This window comes from Dipodomys ordii, unplaced genomic scaffold (genome assembly GCF_000151885.1).
Source record: "Dipodomys ordii isolate 6190 unplaced genomic scaffold, Dord_2.0 Scaffold190, whole genome shotgun sequence".
In the NCBI taxonomy this organism is placed as follows: Eukaryota; Metazoa; Chordata; class Mammalia; order Rodentia; family Heteromyidae; genus Dipodomys; species Dipodomys ordii.
In genome coordinates this window covers 2,324,942-2,352,675 of record NW_012267406.1, presented here as the reverse complement: position 1 = coordinate 2,352,675, position 27,734 = coordinate 2,324,942, and the positions used below count along the sequence as shown (strand labels likewise).

At 37.8% G+C, this 27,734-nt stretch overlaps 1 protein-coding gene across 1 annotated transcript in view; it reads right to left on the bottom strand.

The window, feature by feature from the left end:
* LOC105999457 (chromosome unknown open reading frame, human C8orf34) overlaps positions 1-27,659 on the bottom strand; it is a 354,355-nt gene extending 326,696 nt beyond the window's left edge. Inside the window, exon 1 of the mRNA XM_013034481.1 lies at positions 27,591-27,659. Coding sequence (XP_012889935.1) covers positions 27,591-27,659 — 69 coding nt within the window. The remainder of the gene's footprint in view (positions 1-27,590) is intronic.
* Between the last annotated feature and the right edge of the window lie 75 nt (positions 27,660-27,734).

Below are 27,734 nucleotides of genomic sequence, written 5' to 3'. Positions count from 1 at the left end.
GACAAGGGGTTGATATCCAGTATATACAGAGATCTCAAAAAACTAATCCCTCCCAAACCCAATAAACAAATTACTAAATGGGCAAACGAACTAAAGAGAGACTTCTCAGAAGAAGAGATAAAAATGGCAAAGAAACACATGAGGAAATGTTCACCATCCCTGGTTGTGAAGGAAATGCAAATAAAGACAACCCTGAGATACCACCTTACCCCAGTCAGAATGCCCCACATCCTAAAGTCAGCCAATGACAAATGCTGGAGGGGATATGGAGAAAGAAGAACCCTATTACACTGCTGGTGGGAATGTACACTTATACAACCACTTTGGAAAGCAGTCTGGAGGGTCTTCAGAAAGCTAAATATTGACTTATCCTATGACCCAACCATACCACTTCTAGGCATCTATCCTGAACAACAGGAACCAGTATACACGGACACATGCACCTCCATGTTTATTGCAGCACTGTTCACAATAGCCAGGATATGGAAACAACCCAGATGTCCCACCACAGATGAATGGATTCAAAAATTGTGGTATCTATACACAATGGAATATTATGCAGCCATTAGAAAGGACAAAATAATGGCATTTGGAGGGAAGTGGAACTAGAGGAAATCATGTTGAGTGAGGTAAGCCAAGAGCAAAGAGACAAATGGCACATGGTCTCCCTGATAAGTGGATGTTTAATCCAAAACGTAAGGTAACGCGACAAAGTTAACAAAACTTGAGAAATAAAGCGCCTCTACTCATCTAGTCAAATCACTACTAAATAACCCCATGCTGCTATCACATGTATGGTATATATGTGCACACTGGAGGGAAACAGGAGGAGGACACAGAACTAGAGGGAATCAGAGGAAAACATAACAACAGTGGGACCCATCAGCTGCATTGGACATTAATCAAAATGAACTAAGCAATTTAATGGCAGTGATGGAAGGGAGGGAATGAGCAGAAAAGAGGGAATAGTTGATGCTATGCAAAACAAAAGAAATGTACATATCACCCAATGTGGAAAAAATAACTGTATTGTCAAAGCTCATAGAACCCATAAATGTAATAGACCACGACAGACAATTTGCCCCATGAGAGTTAGAATGTGTTTGTGACTTTAACTAAGCTTCACTATCCCACAATACTGTGAAATTTGTGAAATTATATAATCACTCACAATAAAGAAAAAAATAAACAGAGACCTCCACTCTGATCCTTTCATCCCACTCCGGGGCATTTAATGAAATGACCACAAACAAAGCCATACTTCATTTTCAAGTACACAGTAAAACAGAATGGTAAGTCTGCCTAAGCAAAAAGCAACACCTCATCTAAATACACAAAGCTAAGAGGGCTGAATACTTGTCTCAAGTGATACTATACCTGCCTGGACAAAAATGAAGTTTAAATGAAAAATTGGCTTTCTGCTGTTTTCTGCAATTTGGGAGAGGTGAGTTATTTTTGCAGTGATTGGGTACCTATGAATGATCTCAAGGGTTACTCTTTGGATTTCCCAAGCTAAGCCCCAGATCTCAATATTTCAGTGCTTTTTTTTTGGTCAGATATAGGACTTAAACTCAGGGCCTGGGGTCCCTGAGCCTCTTTGTGCTCAAGTTTGGCACTCTACCACTTGAGCCATAGCACCACTTCCAGTTTTTGAGTGGTTAATTGGAGATAATGTCTTATGGGGACTTTTCTGCCCAGGCTGGCATTGAACCATGATCCTCAGATCTCAGCCTCCTAGTAGCTAGAAATACAGGCATGAGCCACCGGTGCCTGGGTATTTAAGAGCTTCCTTTCCTCTAAGATGACACTCTTTGATCACTGTCATCTATCTATAGCCATTTCCCTAACTGATAAAGATCATATATATATATATATGTATATTTTTAAATAAGAAATTTTCTATTCTATCTCAGAAATTACATAAACTTAGATCATGTAGCACTACAGAAGATAATCTTCATTAGAAGAATAAATGAGGACACCATTGGAATCGCATGTAGAGTATTTTAGAGGAGGGTGAATCACACTTGGAATGGCCTCTCTCAAAGAAAAGCTTCATGGTCATTCTATACAAATCCTTTATGTATGAAGAAATGAACCAATCCTTTTTACTTCCTTTACATTATATAAACCTCTGGATTGTCCTGGACCGTATTAACAAAGAAAAGTCAATAATTCAGGGATGGGTACAAAATTTAATATTTCCAACTAAGAAGATGCATGGAACTTTCAGGATTAACTCGCATAATCAAGAAATGTAACTGCATAAACTGGTTGAATAGGTCATGATTTCTTTAAAGACTTTTATTATTAATAACTATAAAAATGGTTGGCTCACTGTCTAGCCCATGAGAACTCCAGGAGAGACAGTATTGGGTTGGGGGAAGTGAGAGCAAGCCAATCAGAAAGCTGGCCTAGAATAGCAGGTTACTACTGAGAATCCCATCAGGTCCTCCAAACTCCAATTTCCTAAAAAATCATCACCTATTATTTTCTCATATAAGCTTAGAAAATAGGAAATAGTAGTGGTATTGTAATTATTACTCTTTTGTAGGTGAGGGAACTGAGGCAAAACATGGAAAAAGGTAACCTATGACACTGTTGAGAAGATAAACTATAAAAATCTCATTAGAGAGAAAATGTACGTGCAATGCCTTCTAAAGCACACATCTTTTAACACAGCAAATATTTAAGTTAGTGTTTACCCAAGGAAGTAATCAGACCTATAGAAGCAATATCAGAGCAATGGTTATAATTGCAAAGACATGAAAAGAACCAAATAATCAACAAAATAGGAAATGAGGTAAATATATTATGATACACGTATTTAATAGAATTTTAGGGAATTATATTTCCAGTTGAAATATTCAAATTGCAAAACCAGTTGATCTCAAAAAACAAATATATATGCCTTAAAAAGACTTAGAATGTATATATTAAAAGTTATTTCTGATGAAAGATTAATGGAGGACTTTATATTTCTTTTGTTTATTTTTACTTTCTATTGCTAAGTAACAGTTACATGAAAAAGAAAAATGGAACACATATATACCATGTTTAACTTCTAACATCTTAAACAGGATATAAATGGTGGGAGACTTCAATGATGACAGAATATTCAAAAAGTATATTTGCAAATCTGAAAATATAACACCAACTGTATAGGAAACATAAATGTTTAGTGGATTAATTAGAGCTTGCTATGGCTAACCTATAAAGGATCTTTGGAATGTTTAAACTTAGAGAATTGAGACCCAGATTCATGAAATGAATTGTGATCCAATCTTCTTCCCCCAGACAATATGACAAGTCAACTAGGTGGTATGCTAAGTTTTTCTTACACTTCTTAAAATATTAAGGAAAAAATATGCGACTGCTCTCCCATTAACTTTTTCCAGTAATCAATGACAGGCCTTCCATGCTTTACTTTATGAGTTTCCTCTTGTATTCTCAATCATAAATTTGTCTCTGCCAAGTCTTTCTTTTCATAGGATAATTTCTTTCACTGGCTTTCATTTTTTTTTTACTTATGGTTTACTATCTAATATACTATTATAGATTATCAGTTAGTCTATATAATTTCAGAGAATAAGCCACACAGAAAGGAGGTAATATATTCTCAAAAGAATTCTTAGAGACAAATGCAAGATGGTGTAAAATTTGATTGCCATGAATTGAACATAATACGTAAGCGTATAAGCTTTTCCAAGCCTGAGTTTCTCTCCAGATAAAATGCTGCTGACCTCATCACTGTCTTATGCAAATCTGTTTAGTTGATTGAACACTTGGATTCAGTGAGTGTGGCATAGAGTTGTTTTCTATGTCAATGTAATATTGATGCATCCAATAAGCCCCAGCTAGACACAAAGCATCCCAGGTCTGCATTCATGTAATCTAAAGACCCTGTCAATAGTTTTGCTGGTGTTGACAAACAGGGAGCCAAATAATATTTTTTTAAAAAAAAGAAATAAAAGAAGCCGGGCACCGGTGGCTCACCCCTGTAATCCCAGCTACTCAGGAGGCTGAGATCTGAGGATTGCAGTTCAAAGCCAGCCCAGGCAGTAAAGACTATAAGACTCCTATTTCTAATAAACCAGCAGAAAACCGGAAGTGGCGCTGTAGCTCAAGTGGTAGGGGGCTTGCCTTGAGCTGAAGAGCTGAAGGACAGCGCCCAGGCCCAGAGTTCAAGCCCCACAACTGACAAAAAAAAAAAAGAAAAAAAAAGAAAGAAAGAAAAGAAAGAACTATGTCAGAAGCAGGAAATTATCCTAATCAAAATGTCACTTCTGAAAATATCTTTTTTTAAATGACAATAATGTAAACAGTAATTTCCACAGTGACAATTAAACGTAATTAAGTGCTATATTTCTTGTCAAACTCCTTTCATTCTCTACAACTTATTTTTCAGAGCTGAACTTAATTTCTCTCTCAAGTACATCTTGTTCCTGTCAGGGGAAAAAATAACCTACCATTTAAAAAATTATCAAATGAATTTAAAGGCGTATTCTACCACTTTGTGAATCTTCATGACTTTAAGGATCTTTTTTTTTGCACCACAAGCAAAGCCTTGGGTTTACATGCAACAGAAAGTGTATAGTGCTATGTACACACATGACCAGAGACACTAGAAGGGAGTGTTGACATGTCTGGATCCATGACAGTGATTTGATCCTGACTTCCTTCTTTTTTATACAGAAAACAACACTGATCAGGTTTTATTTCATTAAGGTGTTTGTGATTGTTTGTACACATAGGAAATAGTAACCTGTCTGTAGTAGTAATCAGGTAAGACTACAAAGAAAAATGAAAGGAAGATCAAAGCCACGGATACAACAAAAATATTCTGTCATGGTTAGAATCTGTTCTTCAAAAGTTCATTTGTTGGATACTTAATCCCCAAGTTCATATGTGGGTGACATTTGCAGGTCAAACGTTTGGGAGGGGATAAGAAAGATTAGGTGAGATCATGAGGGTAAGGCCCTTAGGATGTGGCTGCTGGCTTTATAAGAAGAGGAAGAGAAATCTAAGCTAGCATGCACTGTCTGTTTCATAATGCAATGCGGTTTATCATATGTTCAGCAAAATAGACCTCAACCTGACCATGCCATGCAAATGAACTTCCAATGCTCTAAAACCATGTACCAAACAAACCTCTACTCTTTATTAATTACCTAGTCTCAAATATTTTGACAAAAAAAACAGACTAAGAGAAGAAAAGATGTAGTTGAAGCAAGAGTGGGACTAAGAACAGAAAGTAGAACAAGAAAGGTCAAACACTCAAAATGACATTCCAATAAATTGTATGGAATGCAGTGGTGCTTTAGAAGGAGACAGGTAGAAGTAGGTCATGCTTGGCTATCTGGCTGTAGGAAGGCGAAAGCTCTATTAGACATTCTTCCTCTCTGGGAAAGGAGACAGATCCTTCCTGCAGTTTTGTTCAGAAAAAGATCTGATTCAACACCCCCACTCCGACACACACACACACACACACACACACACACACACACACACACAAGAAATGCAGTGGGTCTGGAAGTAGACACTAATAACTTAGAGAGTCTTAGATTTGAATTTCTTAGAGAGACTAAGTCTTAAAGTTTTAAATATCCAAAACAAAATCTTTTCCTCTCTCCAAATAATGAAGGCCTACCAAGGCTAGTACTTACAAACCAGGGCAATATCTGATTTTAATTAATTGATGTATCTAAATATCTTTGACAATCTTACGCAACTACTTACTTTGAAAAACACTTAGTCCTGTATAGAAAGTCACATATACTGTTTGATGCTTCATTTTTTTTCCACAGCAGAGGTAACCCTTTTCTTTCTGAAAGTTACAATATTCAGTTGCTATTTTTAGCTGGATGCCCTTAATGTTAGCCTCTACATATTGATCCTGACTTGGAACTTTAAAATTAAAAGTTCTTCACGATACAAAAGCATCCTAACCTTTCCTATCTACCTTTCATGTGGTTATTATTTAAGATACTTCGGGTTGGGGAAAAAAAAACAAAACACACCACTAATTCTAAGTAGCTCAAATCATAAAGAGTGATTAACCCATTTAGCTAGGAAGTAGTCTACTTCCACACACTTCAGGTTGGATGATAGAAGGAAACAGTAAAATCACTAAGGGCCTGGCTACTTCTGCCTTCTGCCTATGCTGTAGATTGTATCCTGCAATAGGCTCCCTTCATTGATAAAGGAGGAACTTCAGCCTAACTGAACAAATCAACACATGGGCCAGGAATTTATTCTTGATCCTCCCATTCTCAGTCTCAAAAATAGCTTGGATTACAGGCATAAGCCACTAGCACAGTCTGTATTATTCAATGTCTGTCTTTTAGGATGCCTCATATGTAATATATAATCTTTCATATATAATCTTTCCTTTACAACATTCAACAACAAATACATGCACTGTTTTAGTCCCTGAGGACACAAATGTGAACAAAACAGAAAAAGAGAACAAGGCTCTTGATCTTGCTCCATTTGGCACTTCAATGAGAACCCAGCAGAGTCAAAGATGTGTTGTAGACACTTCCTAAGATTTATGGACTAGATGAATGGCTGGACTGATGGGTGGAAACTAGAGGTGGAAGTTTCTGAACTTCCTTCACACCTAGCCATTCCTGACTCAAAAATTCATTCTCTTAACCACTTCACTATACTGCTAAGTGCATCTACACATTATTATAATAAGTAATGCCTTCAGACCTACTCATACTTACACTAACATTTAGCTCAGTGCTAGCTGAGCAGCACGTTCTTAACCAATAAATGCTTCCTACTAGAGTATATTCAGTAAAGGTAAGATCTGTAGGTATTTCAAGTGCTTTGCATTATTTTTTTCTAAACAAAAAGTACTCATTACCTTGCTCATGTAACTGTAACCCCTCTGTACAGTATTTTTACAATAAAAGGTACCAAAATATTCTTAAGGATCCACTCTTAACAAACACATCATGAATCAGTCTTTCACGATTTAAAGATTATCTGGTCATAGCTCATTTCTGGGGTTTGACAAAACTGCGAATTGTACCAGAATAACAACAGAAACAGATTAAAAAACCCATCTAAGATGGGGAGAATGACAAATGGGGTGACACTGATCAAGAGGCATGTGCTCACAAACTGACATGCTGAATAGAAACCCCTTTGTACAATTCCATTAGGATAAAAAATAATAAAAATAAATAAGCAAACAATTAAAATAAAAAACACCTGACTGTCCACCACAGGAAGTATCTATTTACAAAATGCTTGTGCAAGTGCATTTGATGTTTGAGACCCTGGTTTCCCAATAGACTAAAGAGACTGGATGTTAGAGTTAAGAAAAAAATAACAGGACTTGTACTTATATTTATATTTTATATCACAGTTTTAAATCAGTTTGGTGTGTGTTTCGTTATATATCAAATTTATTAGTATAGTTGTAAATGTATAATTTAAACATAAGCACATAAATATTCTATATCCAGCACTACAGAATCAAACATTTGTAAATTACTGAGTTAAAACATGATTGTAGGTAAAGTGATGTCCAATATTCAATTTTCTAGTCACGCTATGGCACATAAATAAAATCTTTATTCAGTAGTGCATAAAATTGAGTTCACTAAGAAGATGTGGACCAGCTGCCAGTGATCTATCTTTGTTAAACTTTTAGAAAAAACTTCTCAAATAATCTTATTGGTGTTGGTTATATAACATCATTCCATATATAAAGAAAGAATACCATTTGTTGACATTTTATTTTGCACTCATAAGTACATCACAACATGAAAATGTTACTGAGTTCTTCACAGCAACCTACAAGAGTAGGGGATATTTCTCCCCTCTATAGTTGGGTAAATGGTAATGACAGAGTTAAATAACTTCCTGACATTACACTGTCAATAGAGAGACTGACATTTGAACAATTTTCAACTGGGAGTCCACACTTTCTCTCCCCAAGGCAAAGATCATAACTCTTATCATTAGGAAATTATCTTGGACTAATTGTTGAAAATGAGATTACTTTCTTTTTAAAGAGAAGTGATGCTGGATACCTGTGGCTCATTCCTCTAATACTACTTAGAAGTCTAAGATATGAGGATCATTGTTCAACACCAATTTGGGCAGGAAAGTCCATGAGACTCTTATCTCCAATTAACCATCAAAAATTCAGAATTAGAGCTGTAGCTAAGTGATAGGATACAAATAGCCTTGAGTACAAAAGCTCAGGGACAACACCCAGGCCCTGAGTTCAAGCACCAGAACTGGTACAAAGAAAGAAAGAGAGAGAGAGAAAGAGAGAGAGAGAGAAAGAAAGAAAGAAAAAAAGAATCAAAGAAAGAAAGAAAGAAGAAAACAAAGAAGGGAAGGAGGAAGGAAGGAAGGAAGGAAGGAAGGAAGGAAGGAAGGAAGGAAGGAAGGAAGGAAGGAGGAAGGAAGGAAGGAAGGAAGGAAGGTAAGAAAGAAAGAAAGAAGGAAAGATGGTGAAAGCTACTTTCAATTGATTAATATATTTTATTAGGGACCTTTTACAGTACTGTGAAAATAGCTAATATTTTAGAAGCTATTTATATAGTTAGGGCCATTCTCCTATTCTCAAAGTTTGTATTGAATAATTACAGAGAAGTTCAAATCTTCTTATTGATGTTTCATGGACAGCTGAGGCCTCAAACAATACCCATGCCTGGTCTATGTTACAACAAAGTTCCTCTAACAGTAAAGTTGGTTTCCACTTGCTGTGTCAGATTTTAATAGAATTTCATGAGAAATTGAACATTGAAGACAGAATTCTTGTTCTATATTCCCTGTAGATGTACTTCAAATATGGTGACATTTCTGAGTCTATTAATTAGGTTAACTTGTACAGAGTCACTACACCCATATACCCAACACTATAAAGAGGCACTCCTTCTGTGGGTTCTATAAGCATCATGTGACATGTTACTAAATAAAGCTTCTCTGTCAAGTGGATTTAGGAGCAAGAGAAGACCTGCAATGAATGCTAGTCTAGCTCTCTATCCTGATGGCTCAGAAGATCCCATGGTGCTCAGAGTGCTTGTGCATGCTATTGTTGGCTGAAAGCATGCATAGCAAGCAGCTTACATATGGGTATGTGTGTTAGTGGGGAGTAGTTAGTAAAGTGCTGTCAGCTTGTTCAGATGGCTATTCCCTCTGACATATATTGTGGTTGCTAAGTTGTTACTAGGCCCTGGTAGCACACTTCACTATGGGAAATAAATTGCCCTTCATGAACTGGGTATTCACTGACTTACCAAACCGTAAGACTAGATATGTAAAGTATAAATCCAGAATGCATATGTACAATAGCTCAGCTTCCTTCATCACATACCTTTGCTATGTTGCTTCGTTTCCTTCAGTCCATTTCTATATACTCATGGGAAGTTCACTATGACCAGTGAAATAGAGAAAAAAATAAATCTTGAGACTATCTAGACTTAATCTCTTATGATACTCTGACATAAAACAGAAGTGGATTGTTAGAGTACTATAGGTTCACTCTGAAGTCTGCTAGAAAAAAAGTAGATAGATAGGCTACCAAGAAGTAAGTCTTGGTTTTCCATTTGGCTGATCTATTCCCAGAAAGTGCAGTCCACTTATTTGTGCTCAGTGACCAGTAAGTGACAAATGTGGCTAAGAGATGTGAAAAAAACAGAACAGGAAACTGCAAAATAGGTTTCAAGGATTATCTAGAAAGAGCTATCTATCTACAAGATAGATAAAGAATGAAAATATTTCTTACTCATCTGCTTTGTGCAGCTGAGCCAAAAAGGAAAGGACAGAATTAAAATAATAAGCAATAGCATACAAACTAGAAAAAGTGGTGGCATATACTCATGTTATTCAAGAAAGGTGAAAATATTGTTCAATTTTAGATTAGAAACACATTTTATTTCTGGCCTGAAAAATGGCATTCAGAAATTCCAAAAGTACAATGGAAAAATATCTTAAAATAAAATATGAGCAATCCAAATCGAGCAATGCAAGAAATCAATTCTATACCTTGAGCAGAATACATTTATTCCAGAAATGCAAAGTTGGTATAACCTTTTAAAACTTCAGTAATATAATTCTTCAAATTGATAGAATAAAAGAGAAAGGAGAAATGAGTAAAATCACAATAATCTCAATGCCAAAAGACACTTACTGGATTCGACTTCTAATTAAAACCTCTATGCAACTTATGGGCAGGGACAGGAGGGGAAAATTGGGGGAAAGTGAAGAAGAAAGGAGTGACATTATCCAAAAAAGAAACATAAGCAATACCTGAATTGTGATATGGTAACCCCACTGTACCACATCTTAATAATAACAATAAAATTCTATTTTTTATATTTTATTGTGAAGATACTGTCCAGAGGGGTTACAGTTACATGAGTAAGATATGAGTACATTTCCTGTCAAGCATTGTTACCCCTTCCTTTGTTCTTCCCCTACCATCCCTTCCCTCCCCACCTCCCCAACTCCTCCCTCTGCCCCCCAAAGTTGTAAAGTTCATTTTCAACATAGTGTCTTGTACATCTCATTGTTACAGTGAGTCAACCTATATCCTTATTTCAGCTTTTTGTTATTTCCCTTCCCCTCCCCAAATTAGAAAAATGTATATACAAGATACAGGGCACCAGAATCAAATGCATTGAATACCATGGGGGAAGAACATACATGAGAAACAAAAAATCACATAGTACATTATAAGTACATTAAAAACAACAGCAACAAAAATAAAACCTCTGTGTCCCTATCTTGGGGTTCATTTCACTTAACATCATCTTATAAAAGCAAAAAAGAAAACTGCTAAAGGAAAAAAAAACCAACATTTTTCTAAAAGGTACCTGTTATTGCTGAGGGGCATGATAGTGTAAAGGGCCTGCCTAATGAGTCCAAGGACTTGAGTTCAAACTGCAGTACTGACAAATAAATAAAACTAAAGGGTAACTAGCCAAAAGGCTGCTAGCATTGCAATGATAATTTTTATTAAAATCAGGACACACTCTTACATACACAGACACACACACACACATATACAAACAAGTATTAGCTACCATTTCTATTCAAATGCATATTAATGGTCTTAGCCAACAGAGTAAGACCAGAGATAAATAAAAAAAAAGGTATAGAAATTGAAAAGGAGCAAAATTGTCATTTCTCTCTAATGGTAGTCATCTTAATGAGACATAGAAAAAGGAAGGAAGAGCCTGTAATCCTAGCTACTCAGGAGGCTGAGATCTGAGGATCATGGTTCAAAGCCAGCCAGGGCAGGAAAGTCTGTGAGACTCTTTATCTCCTATAAACCACTAGAAAACCAGAAGTGGCGCTATGGCTCAAGAGGTAGAGTGCTCGCCTTGAGCTGAAGAGTGCAGGGACAGCGCCCAGGCCTAGAGTTCAAGCCCCATGACCGACAAAAAAAAAAAAAGAAAAAGAAAAAAGAAAAGAAAAAGAAAAAGGAAGGAAAAACTGTAACAATTGGAAAGGAAGAGAACACACTGATATTTTCACCAACAATAGAAATCTATGCATAGAAAATTTAATGTGAAGAAGAAATAATGAAGCATATGATAAAAATTTAGCATGCCTCTAAATGCATATTAACATCAAAGTGAAAAAACTTCCTCTCATGGTAATTAAACTTACTTTTTCAATCATTCTCAGAAAACAGAATGATTTCAGTGACATCTCCCTTTTAAGTTGCTTTCCCAGAGTGGGCTGGCATTTTAGACCTCTAATGTACAATCCTGATTTCCTTGGGCTGAGTGCTCCTCCCACATTACAACTTCAAATACACTAATATGCAGAAGAAAGTAGACAAACTAGGTAGAGATGGTCCAGAAAACCATGAAAATGATCATCTTATCCTTTGTTAACTCAATGGTGCATTTGCTTCTCAAAGAGAGGACTCTGCTTTGTGTCAAACAGTAACATATCTGCTTGAATGAAGGATTCAAAATTACTCTGTACAAATTCTGTGCTTTCATTAATCTTATTTATTTAATATGAACCAATATGAGAACTACAAATTTAGAGCCTAAGTGTGAAAGAAGGCCCTCAAAAATCCATTCTTGTAACTACATCTTTCCTTTTTCTTACAAAGAGTGAATAGGTTGCACAAATGCTTTTTGGTGCAGTTTTTCATTCAAGCAACCATTTTTTTTTGGGGGGGGTCAGTTGTGGGGCCTGAACTCTGGGCCTGGGCACTGTCCCTCAGCTTTTCACTCAAGGCTAGCGCTCTACCACTTGAGCCACAGCACCACTTCTGGCTTTTTTCTGCTTATGTGGTGCTGAGGAATCAAACTCAGGGCCTCATGCATGCGAGGCAAGCGCTCTACCACTGAGCCACCTTCCCAGCCCTCAAGTCACCATTTTTTATCTGCATGGATAACTTGGGATAATTATGTTACAAATAGAAAAAAATTCAAATTCTTCTGTTTACATACAAAAAGTAGTTTCCATTGACTAGTATAACCAACTATAGAAGTCATAATTCCTCTTTACTTTTGTACATCATCTTTTTACCTTAAGTGAAGTCTTTATGTATTTTTCAGTTGTGAAGCACAGAAAGAGTGGGAAGCTTTAGCTTGCTGTTCATATAAAGACTGTTTCATGTTTCTGTAGGTCATGTTGGGTTTTGTGCAGGTGTTCATTCAACTACATTTTTCTGTACACATACTATAAGTTAAGTACCTCCAGAAGATTTAGAAAAAGGGAAAGAATATAGGAAAAAACGTCCAAGGAAAGTCCATAAGCCAGAGAGAAGTGGAGTGGAAATATGGTTAACCACAAAAATGTGTGAAATTGCTCAGTGCAGTAGAAATTCACACCAATGTCCAACTCTGAGGAAGTTAAAACAGACCAAAATTAATTCAGGAGGCAAACTATGAATGAACTTTCCCCTAGTGAGTGGCAAGAGTTGGGTAGTGAAATGTGGACAATACTATGAAATGACTCCCCTCCTCTTCCTTCAGACAGAAGAACTCATTCTGCCAGATACCAGGAGAGCTGGCTGGTGAAGCGTCTCAACTCTCCCTCTCCCTCTTTCTCTCCCTCTCCCCCTTCCCCACACCTTCCATCTCCCTCTTTTTTTCCCTCTCTTTCTCTTTTTTCCCACTCTTTGCCTCTATTCTCCTTCCTCATCTCTCTCTTTCTCTCTCTTTTTCCCTTTCTCTGAAGAAATGTCTGCATAGCTGATCACAAAGGCCCATTCTCCTCCTTCTGCCAGAATGATTCACAGTACCTTCCCGTTCTGAGATCACCTCACGTGGAATCTGTCCTGACTTAATATTCAAGTTGTGAACAATGCTACATGAGCACCTCATTGGAAGCTGGTCTAAATCTCCAAGGATCCTAGTCTGAGACACTCTAGAAGAAAGAGAAATAGTCTATATTCTGTGTAGAAAGATGATCAAATAGAAACATGACATTTTATGTATTTGGAAAATTGGACAAGCTATCCTGGCCAAAACTGAACGAAGTGTGTGAGGACAATGAGAGGTGTAGTTAAGATTTGGGGAACCTTGAATACACTCTAGTTTGAAATTCATCCCATTAGTGAAAGCATGGAATGCATCCTGGGTGACCCAAAGTTGTGGCTTCCTCCAGGAAGAGTTAAAAGGAATAAAAGCAAAGCATAGAAATGCTTGATAAGAAATGTACTCATTATCTTGCCCATGTAATTGTAACCCCTCTGTACAGTATTTTCACAATAAAAAAATTGTAAATTAAAAAAATTTGCTCATCTTTGATCCCTCATGTTTAAAAGTCACATGAACTCTGCATCTGTCAACAGTTATGGCATGTGCTCAATAACGTATCAGAGTAAGAAGCTGCTGTCTAGAAAGCATAGACACGGGGAATGGAGAAACAGGTTTGTTCCCTTTACTTTCTTTTTGAGAGAAGAAGCACAATAAATGTCAGTGTCTGCAATGGTCAATGAACATACGTAAATGAACTTGTAAGACCATCTGAGAGAGCTGTCTGCATGCCAGTTGTAAACAGACAATAATGAGATGAGCAGGGGAAGAGCACAGGAGGCATGTCAAAGAACTAATCAGAAGGATTTGGTAATTTACCAGAATTTTTATGGAAGAATAAAGAAGAGAAAATGAGAACTGAACACTAGTAATAAACACTAAGTCATAGTTGAAGCAAAGAGGTAAGAAATGCAGAACGTACCTTTTTGCCATTTCTGAGTTGAAGTCACACCAAGATGATCCTCGTGAAAATATTTTCAAACATTTTTCCCTCAAAAACATTTATGAGGGGCTGGGAAGGTGGCTCAGTGGTAGAGCGCTTGCCTTGCAAGCCTAAGGCCCTGGGTTCGATTCCTCAGCACCACATAAGCAAAAAGAAAAAAGCAGGAAGTGGAGCTGTGGCTCAAGTGGTAGAGCGCTAGCCTTGAGCTGAAGAGCTGAGGGACAGCGCCCAGGCCCAGAGTTCAGGCCCCACGACTGGACCCCCCCCAAAAAAAACAAAAAACATTTATGAGATTAGCAATTTGCCCACAGTCAGGATAAGTTGATACCACAGGAGACTCCAGGTGGACCTTTGACACCTCCAAAAGAAACTCCTAGGAAGGAAGTATGCCAAGAAGGCTTGGCATCCCATTCTTGAAACTGCACTAGTTTCCATGTCCCTTCATTCCTATGCTCACTCATTCCTGATGGCTGCTATAAAGAGCAGGCTCTTTGATGAAGGAATACAAAGCTTTATGGAGCCAGATGGCACATACCATCATGATTTTTCAGTGTTTACTCAGCTGCTTTGAAGAGGGTTTTAAAAAGAAAGAAACATGGCAGGGGGTACGGGGGATAGGAGACATTAGAACATTCTGACATTAGTCCCCCTCTCTACCCCATACTAGTTCAACTCACCTGCATCTCATCTGCTTCCATTCACTTATTCCTATTCCTTCTCATCATCATCAGTTCTGATCTGGCCAATTCAGAATGCTCTTCAAAAATGTGTTCTGTGCCAGAAATCCCATTAAGGTGTCAACTGACATGAAATTCAGTATGAATATGCACATACAGTGATGTAACAACACTAAAAGCTAGAGAGTGCTAATAAAGAAAGCTTGGAGTTTGGATGGGTTGTGTGGGAGCAAAGATAACTTGTTAACTTAGCATATCATTTCTTTAAGGAAAAAAAGCCTACTGACATAGAATATTGCATAGAAAGTACATCTGAACCATTATTCTCAATTTTTGGCATATATCTTACATGACCACACAGTAGGGAAAATATTGCACATGTAATCCTGAAGTTTTTTTCTACAATTTTAATAGTTCCATGATATCCCATCATAGTTTAATTACTTTTATAATATAAGAGGATTAAGCTGTATAATTGTTGTCAATTTTTAAAATTAAGTAAATGCCATGCCAGATACATAAATAATTACATAATTTTAGATGCAAACTCTATCAAGATTGAAAAATACCTGGTATTAGAGATGTAACATAGTGGTATATAACTGTAATTCCAGCTACTTTAAAGGTCAAAGCAGGAGGATCAAGGGCTACATGGTCCACTTCAAAAAATGTGAGACCTTATCTGAATAATAACTAAGGAAAAAGGGCAGCATTTGATTAAACACTTTCCTAGCAAGCACAAGGCCCTAAGGTCAAACTCTAGTACTGCCAGGGGAAAAAAAGCCAAGTACACTGGCTCATATCTATAATCTCAACTACTCTAGGGACAGAGGGCAGGAGGATTATGGTTCAAGGACAACTTGGGAAAAAAAGTTAGCAAGATCCATCTTAATCAATAAGCCAGGCATGCTGGCATACATCTATATTTTCAGCTACACAAAAGGACGATCCTACACTGCAAATGAGTGAAACCATGGGATCTATATTTCTTGGGTCTGGCTTACTTCACTTCATATGATTTTATCAGATAAGCAGAAAAGCTATGTACGCATGACCATATAAGATGATGCTAAGTGAAATGAACCCCAAGATATGGGCACAAGAGGTCTTTCTTTGTTGTTGTTTTTAATGTATTAGGTGAGTTTTTTGTTTCTTTTGTATGTTCTTCCCCCTATGGTATATCCCCTGTTGTCACTGTACTTGATTTTGGTATCCTGCATCTTGTATATACATTTGTCTAATTTGGGGAGGGGAAGGGGAATAACAAAATGTTAAAACAAGAACAGAGGATGATCCATTGTCACAATACCCACAAGACAGTATACTGGAAATGAACTTTACAACTTCAGGGAGTGGGGAGAAGTAGGGGAGGTAGGAGAGGGAAGGGATAGTGGGAGAACAACGAAGGAATGGGTAACAATGCGCGACAAGAAATGAATTCATTTCCTTACTCATGTAACTGTAACCCCTCTGTACAGCATCTTTACACTAAAACAATTTTTGTTTAAAAAAGGAGGAGGATCATGGTTGATCGTCCAAAAGCAAAACCTAAAGAAAAACGGATTGGGACATGATTCAAGATAGAGCTTTTGCCTAGTAAGTTCAAGGCCCTTAGTTCAAACCCCAGTACTAGCCGATTAGGAAAAAGGAAAAGAGAAATAAAAAAGGAAAAGAAAGCCCTTGTCCTCACAGAGATTCTCTATTCAAGGGAAAGAGTGTGGGTAACAGCAGAGCCTCTGGATCAAGTGATGTGCAAGGATCTATGTGATAAGATGACCAAAAATCTGATTGGGAACATCTGGATGATGAGATACAACTTCTGCCAAGAGGAAGATAGGACACCATCCATTGCAAATTTCTAAATACTCCTATGATGATTTAGGCATTATAAAATTAGACAGAGCTGCCTAAAATGATGGACAAGTACCCCCGTACCTCCCCCCAAATTCTTCTGTGAACAAAACTGCATTGTCATTGGTCTGATTCTTATACTGATTCTCAACTGAGGCTTCTTCAGTCACCACTCAACAGCTCAGCAAGGGTGATATTTCAGTGGGCCAGCCTCCCGTAGAATGGGGATCCATGTCTCTGGCAAAGAATGTAACTTTTAATAATGCACAAGTTAATACACATGGATATCATGAATTCATCTCTGAATGCTCCTTAGAACTCAACTCTTGGGAAACCCAGTGAGGCCAAATTCCATCCATCTGTAGGCATGGAATGTATTTTGCTACATACAGACCTTGGAGTCAAGGCTGAATATCATGTGAGGGTTACACTACAGTTAAAGTAGGTCTCTGAAAGCTAGAACTTTCTGTGAAACTCTGAAAAGGCTTAAAGCTTCATAGCATTGTCTGATAGCACTGCAAACTTAGTCACATTATTTATCATATAATTGCTGTAATGAGTAAAAGGAAAGAAACTAGATAGTGTCTACATAATTCACTTATGTGGAAGTTATATCTAAATTATAAATATATATATAAATAAATACAGATTCATTTGCTTATATACAAACATATTAACTAAAGTAATGGCATATGCAGGGGAGATTCTAATGGTATAATCTTTTGAAACAAAGTTTAACAAAATGAATATGAGGTGCTGGAACATGTGTTGATGGGTTGTGGGAAAGTAAGATCTAGGGGAATGGGGGGTAGAGAAGGAAAATTGGACCAATATAGTCATAATATTGATGAGAAGATGTGAAATGGAGCTAGGGGGTGCATGGGGTTGGGAAAGATGGGGAAGAATAATGAAAGGGAAAATACTGCTCAAGATTCATTGTACTCACAAACTGACATTTTGAACTGAAACCCCTTTGTATAACTACTTAAGGATAATAAATAAATAAATATTTTCTGCCTAATAGTCTATGCCCAATAAGCTTAACTGATTTTACTTACTAATTTATATAATACCAAGGTGATTACTAATTTTTAACTAACAATGAAACAACAAGAAAGCCTCAAAATACTGAAAATTTTCAAGAAAATTCATACAAATAAAAGGGCATTAAAGCAAATGTCTCAAAAACAGCTCAAACAAATCGTGTACAATGAACTTACCTGTTCACATGAACAGATAAGTTATTTCAGATGTATTCTCCCTGCAATATGGCTTGTCACTATACATTTAGATCATAGATTCAAAAGGTGAAAGACTACCATATACTTCAGGCTACACTTCACAAAGAAACTTCTCTTTTCATGTTGAAGAAATAAATTTCAGTAGCAAACTATCAATATGCTTCGTGTAGAATACTTCCTATACCAGTGAGATCACTTAGATTTTTTTTAGTAACATACTTTTAGATGTTTTATTGTCACTGAGTATTTTCAGAATCCAAGCAATAATAACAGAAGCTGATTGATGTAATAAATCTTTCTTGCCTTGTCTGTTTTTTATGCTGATACCACAGCAGATTTCTTAAAAACTAAATGTTGAATCGGTATTTTAAATGTGAATGCCTTACTTCTAGACTCATAATAGTGGACTACTTAATGAATATGACAATTGACCAGGCTTTTCATCAGAAATCTAGGTAAGAGTTTGGATTTTGTTTTGTTTTGTTCTGATTTTGGTAGTACTAAGGTTTGAATTCAGGACTTTCTACATAGTAGGTAGGCACTCTACCCTTTGAGTCATACTTCCAATCTCAAGATAGGCTTTTATAAATTTATCCAAATATTAATATTTAAAGAATACCCTAAGTATACCAGTATTTCTAAATGTGCATGAATTTTTGAGGACAGAAATGCTTTTTTGAGTATTTATATTTCTCCATAAATAAAATGGTACCCAATAAATATGTACATGAAATTCTAAACATTGTACGCTAAAAATTTTAGTAGCTCTTGAAAAAATACCCATAACTAAGTAAAGTTTCAAGGAACTGAAATCTCCCATAAACTGCTAAGACTATTTTCAAATACCTCATTCTTAGAGTAACAAACTATTTCAGATTTGATAGATTGCTCCGGAGTTTCTCATTCATCACTATATTTGATAACAGTGTTACCACATAAAACACCTACTATCTTCTAGACATTTCCTTGGCATGAAGTTAGAAAAAGTTTAAAGGACTGGCAAAATATTCCCCTTTAAGAAGCTTATATTCAGCCAGGTGCCGGTGGCTCAAGCCTGTAATCCTAGCTACTCAGGAGGCTGAGATCTGAGGATTGCAGTTCAAAGCCAGCCCCAGCAGGAAAAGTCCATGAAACTCTTATCTCCAATAAACCAATCAGAAAATCAGAAGTGGCCCTATGGCTGAAGTGGTAGAGCACTAGCCTTGAGCTGAAGAGCTGAGGGACAGTACCCAGGCCCAGAGTTCAAGCCCATGACTGACAAAAAGAAAAGAAAAAAAAAAGAAATTTACATTCTAGTGCAGCTAAATATAAACTAAAATCAAAAGAATAAATCCAATTAAATTTATCAGATGATAAGGGATATGAGGAAAAGCAAAAATAGTCGTAACACCAAGAAGCATGGTATGGTGGAGCTTCTATGTGTTCTCACACCAAAGGGGAATGCAGAAAAGGGGCGATAAGATGACACATTCTACACTGTTTTTTTTTTATTATTAGAAGGCATATTTCCAAATTTTGCCAAATAGTATTGGCACTTTGGTGTTACAGCATCAGGCAAAGTTTCTCTAGTCCCAACCAATGCACAACCCTCACAACCTCCTCTACCTTTCCCCTTCTCTCCTCTGCCAAGTGTTACTCTTGTTCACTTCATTATCACAATAGTTTTTAAGGAGTATCAATACTAAAGCCATGACCTAAAGGAACAGGTGCACATTCAGTTCTAATCTCAGGTCATCAGAGAACCAATATTTGTATTGATGGTTCAGTAGTAGAATTCTCTCAAGAATTTGAAAAACAATCTTTAAATTTATCTCTCCATCTAGCCTGTCACTGGGCTAGAATATTACTTAAAAAAAGAGCGTCAGGAGCTTCTAATGTGATAACAAATAAAATGTATTGGGTGTTCACTGAGTGCCAGACACTGTAGTGAATTCTTTAGACTTTTGTCATCTCCTGTGTTCATCTAATATCGCCTTTACAGTAACTTTAAAGATGATCAATGTTCCCAAATATTAAATAACTTGCCCAGGATCAAGTAAAGATTAAGCAACTTTAGTGATCTCTAAAGATATGTGTATATTATAGTTCAGAATGAATGCATATTCTAGTGTTTATGTATGTATATAAATATATACTTATATATGAATATATGTACATATGTATATATTTATAATAAAGTTTCTACATTTACTATATTAATGACTCTACCACTTTTATATGTATACTTTAATTAGATTACTATGACTATTAATTCATCATTATAGTTTTAATCTCTTATAATTGCTTATTTAACTGCCACATCATTTATCTTGCCAAGGCAGCTATTATGAGGACTTCCAAAAGAAATATTTTAAATCAATGAATGGCAATTCTATCTTATGCTTTTGTATTTTTTCTAATTCAAATTTTTTAGTATACACATCAGTTTATAAACTATATCATCATGGAATGCAATTATTGTTAACTCTCTATGGCCACATAACATACCTCACTTTGAACCTAGTATATAAGATAATTGTAATGCAATACTGTCTGATCAGTACTTTCTTAGTATTGCTTTGACTCTATCACCAATTAACCAGCAAAATGCCAGATTGGAGATGTGGCTCAAATGGTAGAGTGCAAGCTGTGAACAAACAAGCTGAAAGAATGAGATCCTGAGTTCAATCTACTATACAGGCACACACACACACATACTCACACACACACACACACACACACACACACACACATACTCACACACACACACACACAAAAGGGCAATAAACATAACTACGAATATCTTTATTTATTATTCTTTAATCTTATGAAGAATTAGTCTAGAGGTCTTTTATCCTTTTTCCCCCATATTGAGGGTTTGAATTAAGAACCTCATGCTTTCTTGGCTGGTGATACATTGCACAGCCATATTTCCGGTTATTTTTCTTACTGGTAATGTTTTAGGACAGGGTCTCTTCCTACTGGAGCTTGTACCTGACCTAAGATCAACATTCTTTTAGGTTTTCCCAAAGAAGGTAGGATCACAGGGCGCACCATAGAGTCCATATTCCATTCCATGGAGATAAAGAGTCTTCTGGACTTTTCCTCCGTGGGTTGGTCTCCCAATCCTATTTCTACCAATCTCAGGCTTTCAATGTTGTTTGGAATGACAGATGTGCGGCACGATTGCATCCAACTGTGAGTTAAGAAGGGATCTCAAAACCTTTTCCCCAAGCTGGCCTCAAACCACAATCCTCCCTTTCTCAGCTTCCCAAGTAGCTAGAATTATAGGCGTGACCCACCAATATCCACTTAGATATCTTATAGATCCTTTAACTTTTTCATTAATATTAAATATTTCAAATTTGCATTAAAATCACAGTATACATCATGCTTTTCTATTTTAATTTCTGAAGCTATGTGAACATAAATATCGAAGTGAATTTTTTTTATTTTGAAATTAAGCCTTAATACAGTAAACTCACTTTTTAGGTGGCCTTTTTGTTGTTGTTAGATCTCTAGGCTTCTCTACCTAGGCTCAAAATCATTATGATGTCAGTTCTAACTATAGAATCAACAGAGTCTGAATAAAATTCTTAGCAGATAATTTTGTATGAAAATTGAAAAGCTGGTTCTAAAATTTATGTGAATATGAAGCACTTCCTGTTTTCTGTGAACTGAACACATCCTGAGTTCCACTATACCCCACTGGAAAACTACTGCTTTATTCAGTGAGATAGTCCATTACGATCACTCCTTAGTTTAATTCTCATGTTGTCTGGAGGTCAGAAGCCTTTTCAAGTTGCTTCTCGTTCTTTGACACACTCCTAATTTCTTTGGACACTTCTCAACTTTTCAATGTAAGTTGCTCCAGTTTCATTCATCTTGTAGTTTATAGCCATACCCAGGGGTTCAATCATTTCTCCCAAGATACCTGATTTTATTCATGGAGAATGGTGTTTAGAAACCGAATTCTCGATAATAAGTATGCTCGTTTCCACTCAGGTGTTACTATTCCTGGACTCTCCTGGTAGATATAGCAAGGAAATAAAGCTTTGCAACAAATCAAGGATTGTTTAACTTTGACTCTAACCTGACTGATTAATTGTGAAGGTAAGGCCTCATAATTACTAAGTGAGCATTCTCACTTGAGCCATATTCCTAGTCCTTATTTTGCTTTAGTTATTTTTCAAGTCTAGTCTCCTGCTTTACCTAGGGTCAGCCTCAGACTGCAGTCCATAGGTCTATGCCCTCCATGTTTCTGAGATGACAGGCTCATGCTACCATATCTGGCCTAGTGACTGAGAAGGGATCTCATTCACTTTTTATCCAGGCTATCTTTAGTACAATTCTTCTGAACTCTGCCTCCTGACTACAGGAATGAGCTGCTGTGCTTGGTTTTCAAAGTTTATTTAAAATAACAGTTTTTAAACATCAATTGCTCTCTAAATGCTTCAATGCTGAAATAACAAAGGGGTGGCAATGTTATCAGACGCTTTGTTTTCATATACTGTTTTGTAGAATGGGAACTTCTTTGTACAACCACTTAAAGATAACAAAAAATTAAAAAAAAACTTTTGTTTTAAGCCCCCCACCCCAAAGTAAATGCTTCAATGTTGAAATAATGAATACAAATGCACGTGCAAGAAAAACTTTCATAACTTCAAGAGCTCAGGGAGAAGTTATAACAGAGATTACTCTAAAAATATACAAATATATTTATAAGTCAGTAAGTTGAACACATGGTAAGGGGCAAGTTATATTATGCTATTTTCTCATGGAAGCATTCTCCAAATCATTTTTACAATAAAATTACATTTTTATGTCTTTAAACAAAGTATCTTTTTTTATTTCAAGGGTGGCATGAGATGGACCTGGACCTCCACCTCCAGCCAGGAGGCAATTAACTAGTACCTTTCCTTGCCATCACTGCCATACCCAGCTACCGCATTAAACAAGTAGGGTATTTTGTTTTCAGGCACTGAGCAACACACAACTCAGGACTATGATCTTTCTGAGAGGTAGACTGCTCAAAGAGAGTTCCATGCATACTACAGCTTCCCAATGAGGGCAGGGAGCATGTTTCAGACTGTGTTTCAAAGAGGTGAATAAAGACAAAGTGATGGGCTAGGGAAGGATGTACTGGAGTTGAATCTGCAGAATGTGATGTGTAGCAGATGAATGTATAAGGATGAAGACCCAGTGATGCCCAGAAGTGGGCAAGTCCGCCTCATTCGGCCCCACATCAGTTGACTTGAATTCAACCCAAGCATTCTTAACTGAACAGAGAGAATGACGAAGCATCTTCATTCTACTTGGAATAAGTCACATGAGAAAATGGAAAGTGGTTGGTTGACCATGTCTCAGTACATAAAAAAAACAAAATCAGTAGAAATTTTATGAGGTTCTCAAGTACTCTGCTTTGTAATCATTTAGAACTTAATACTTTTGAATGTGTTTGACTAGACATGAAAGATATCTGACTGCCCTAGTCACTCTTCCAACCAATACCTCAAATAATTATTCTATTTGATGCAAATGGGAGAAACTACAAATTGCATGCTGCTTAATGTAGGAAATAAGAAATGTGGATTTCCACATCGCAGAAGCTCTGATGAACTAAGTTAAATTGCTTACAAGAGAGAGAAAACTGACCAACTTAATTCCTGAAATAGCTATTTGCTCAATTATTATTCAGAGGCAGCGTTTCTGTCTGCCATTTTCTTTGACTAGTAATTCATTGGCCTCAGGGTTTGAAACAAGTCTTGGGTTTCCACTATGCATCCTGCTGGTGTGTGCTACAAAAATACTCCCCTTCTATGGCACATGTTATGTCAGTTAAGTAAAGACTTATGCACAGAAACTGATGATGATCATAGTCTCACTTTATTGATGCAATATGAAATATGCCTTAGAGACTCCTAACTGTTCACTGTTTGTCTGCCCTGAATAAGCTAGCATGAGCACAAAAATTATTACATCTTGCAAAGTTTTCAAAGTATGTGGGATGTAAGACATTTTTAACTTACATCTTCATATTATTAAATTAAAGTGATCATTGCCTGGGAATCTAATGCAATGATTTTTAGGCATGGTTTTATAAAGCCTCAAAACATCATTAATCATATTTAAAAGTAGCATAAGTTTATGCTCCTAAGTCACTTAAGAACAAAATTTAATTTCCATTTAAAGTTATTTTGGAGAATCATATTGTGTGCAACACTTTTATAAATATCTCAAATGATAAAATAGTAGAAATAAATAGGCTAAGTAAGAAATAAGCCAGTCACTGGCTCATGCCTAATGAACCTAGCCATTCAGGGGGCTGAGATCTGGTGTTCCAATTAGCCCACTAGGCAAATCCTTGAGATTTTCCCCTCCAATTAACTATCAAAAAGCTGGAGGTAGAGCTGAGGTACAAGAATGTCAGACCTGAGCAAAAATTAAGAGACATTCCTAAGTTCAAGCCCTAGTACAAGGGAGAGAGGGAGGGAGGGAGAAAGGGAGGATAAGAAGGGAAAGAAAAGAAAAGGAAGGAAGGAAGGAAGGAAGGAAGGAAGGAAGGAAGGAAGGAAGGAAGGAAGGAAAGGAGGGAGGGAGGGAGGGAAGGAGGGAGGGAGGGAAGGAGGGAGGGAGGGAAAGAGTAAAGGAGGGAAGGAGGAAAAGAAGGAAAGAATGAAGAATGAAAAATAGAAAGCAGGAACTAAACTGAGTCTTAGCCACACAGATGAAAAAACAGGGATTCTCAGTATCATGTGGCTTAGTGGTAGAGTGCTTGCCTAGCATGCATGAAGCCCTGGGTTTGATTCCTCAGTACTACATAAGCAGAAAAGGCCAGAAGTGGTGCTGTGGCTCAAGTGGTAGAACACTAGCCTTAAGCAAAAGAAGCTCAGGGACAGTGCCTAGGCCCTGAGTTCAAGCCACAAAACTGGAAATAAAAAGAGCCTTCTTACATTCTCTATATAGAATCTTGGTGCAAAGAGTTTTCTGTTTCTTAGTTACAGAATCCACAAGGGGGACATATGATAGTGATTATTTTCAACTGAAAGCAAATCTGTGTCACCAATTTCATGTCTCAACACCATAAAACACAGACGATGAAGTTGACAGTTACTTATTTTGATTTATGACTTATCAAAGGAAATTTTAGCTTGCATCATTGTTACTTAAAATCTGGGGCAGAAATTAAAATTGTGGTGATCAGTGGTGGTGCTTCTGAATAAATTTAGATTCTTACAAGAGCTACTCTGTTCTCTAGATACAGTGAGAAACAGGGAGGAAGATCCTGGAAGTTTAGACAAGAATATCCACTTGTAGCTTGGGCACAGGTGGCTATGCCTGAAATGCTAGCAACTCAAGAAGTTGAGATCTATGGATCATTGTTCAAAGATGGCCTAGGCAGAAAAATGTGTAAGATTTATCTCCAACTAACCAGCAAACTGGAAGTTGATCTGTGACTCATGTGGTAGAATGTTAACCTTGTGAAAAAGCTAAGAGGCAGCATACAGGCCCTAAGTTCAAGTCTTAGTACTCACACAGACACAGACACACACACACTCACATATACACCACATACAGAATGCTACTTTATGAGTGATACTTCTTCACTCATTTTCCAGCATGAAAAGAAATAGACTATAAATTGGTTTGATTTCCTGGTTTCATGAAGAACAAATAATAATTCTACTTTCCAAAACAAGCTCGATCATGATCATAATTATTGGCCTAAGAATTTGTGTCACATCCTCCTTTTAGTAAGAGAGAACTTATTATCTATTTTCTCCCTTAAATTACATAAAGTATATTTCCATGCTTAAAAATTAACCACTCATCACTGCTAATGGGGATTATGTAATAAGTGCTCAGCAAAAATACAAAACATATAATTTTGTTGTGAGTTTTGGAGTGATCTAAAGCATTTATGAAACAATTTTGCCATCACTGAAGGGATGCACTTGATAACTATCAGTTTGCTCTTATTTCCTAATAATGTAGAAAGTTTACATATATTCTGAATTCCATTATTACCACTTGGAAAGAATCTTGGCAGCTTTTAAATACATTAATGAGAACAGTAGCTATTAGAAATAATTCACATATTTCCTTGGCTATTTGCCCTTTATTTTCTAGAAAGAACAACAAATACACTCTCGAAATGTATTTATTCTATGAGTCTGTCAACTCTATGAATTCACTATTGCGTAAGATAATTATGCTTCTGCTTTTTTTCTTTGCGTTTTTCTTAGTTATATGGGATTATGTACAGTCTATATTCATTACACTAAGGGCAAAGGAAAGAATTCTGCTACCCCCAGCAAGTCTATTTTGTTAACACATTTGGCAGAAACAAGACAATTGTAGGACTGACACCTTTGAGCATGCTTCAGCTGGAACAGTACAATGTTAAGTTAAAGTTGTGCAGAAAAACTTTAAAATCTGCAAACCCTAGTTAGCGGAAAAACCTCCCGTCTGACGAAGGAGAGGAAGACTTATTTGACTCTGTCCCCTCTGCCTTTTTGTGCAGAAGCTTTAATTCACCTTCTCTTCCCACCCCCTCGATCTCTTTTGCTGGCTCTTAGTCTCTGAGAAGCAGCCCTCACCTGCTCCATTCTCCGGGGACATGCTAGCTCTTCCCCTAGACAGGTTTCCAACTGGCTCAGAAGCCCAGAAATTGCAACTCTTCAGAAACAGCTACTGATGCCTGGGGGGACTCTGGGAACAACCTTCCCTCCCACTTAATCTCTGCTCCTGCTGGGGTGGACTTTGGGACCTAGAAGGGAGGAAACCACAGCCTTCTCTCTCCCAGGGCCGAACTACCTGCCCCACACGCCCCACCCCTGCCCAGCGCCCTGGCAACCGGCGACGCTCCGCTGGCGCCAGCTTTCAGCCTGCTGGTAGCGTTCTTTCTCTCTGTTGTCCTCGCGCTCTTTTTCCTCCTGCTGTATTTAGTCAATTATTCGATGGCGAAAGCAACAACCCAGAGCTCTCGCTCGTTGCATCTTCCTTCCCATAAAGCGTATATGTGCTTTTCCAGAACCTTTCTCCGTCCCCAACCCCCCCCCCCCCCGCAGCCAGGTAGGATCTGTGAAGCCAAAGGCCCCTAGGCTCACCCAGAGATCCATCAGTGTCAATGTTGACCAATTTCATCCCACACGTTCGCGCCCACGAGAAGCTTCTCTAATCCTATTTCTCCCCACCCTTCGGGGTTCCACAGGCGCCCACGTTTTAGGAAAAGGAAATTCGACACGCAAGAAGAGTGTGGAACCCAAGAAACAAGTGTGAGTGTGTAAGGCAATCAAAGGTGTCCGTGTGTGAGCACGGCCTGTCGGTCCCGAACAGGTGGCTACGACTGTGCCGGCCGGTCAGAAGTCTCAGAACTACGCCGCCGGGCTCGGGCTGGCGCCTCCGGGCTCACCTGTCCGTGGGCAGGTGACTGGCGGAGCGCCAGGCTGGCCGCGTTCCCGGACACCTGGCCAGGACGGTGGGAATGCCAACCATGTGGGGTCGGGGGCGCCCTCTCCCGCCGCCACTAGTTCTCCGCCCTGCCTCTCCCTCGGGGCGGGGGGGGGTGCTCTTGATTTCTTTCTGAACCCCTTCCCCCTCCCCGAGACAGAAGGACCGTTTCCCTCGGGCGCCTTACCTCAAACAGAGGACCGATCTTGTTCTTCTCCAGGTAAGCCTGGATTCGGGTTTGCTGCCGAGACGCCATGGAGAGCCGATGGAAGGCACCTCCGCGGGTCCTGGGGCCGGGACCAGAGCTCCGGAGCTCAGGCTTCCCGGCGTG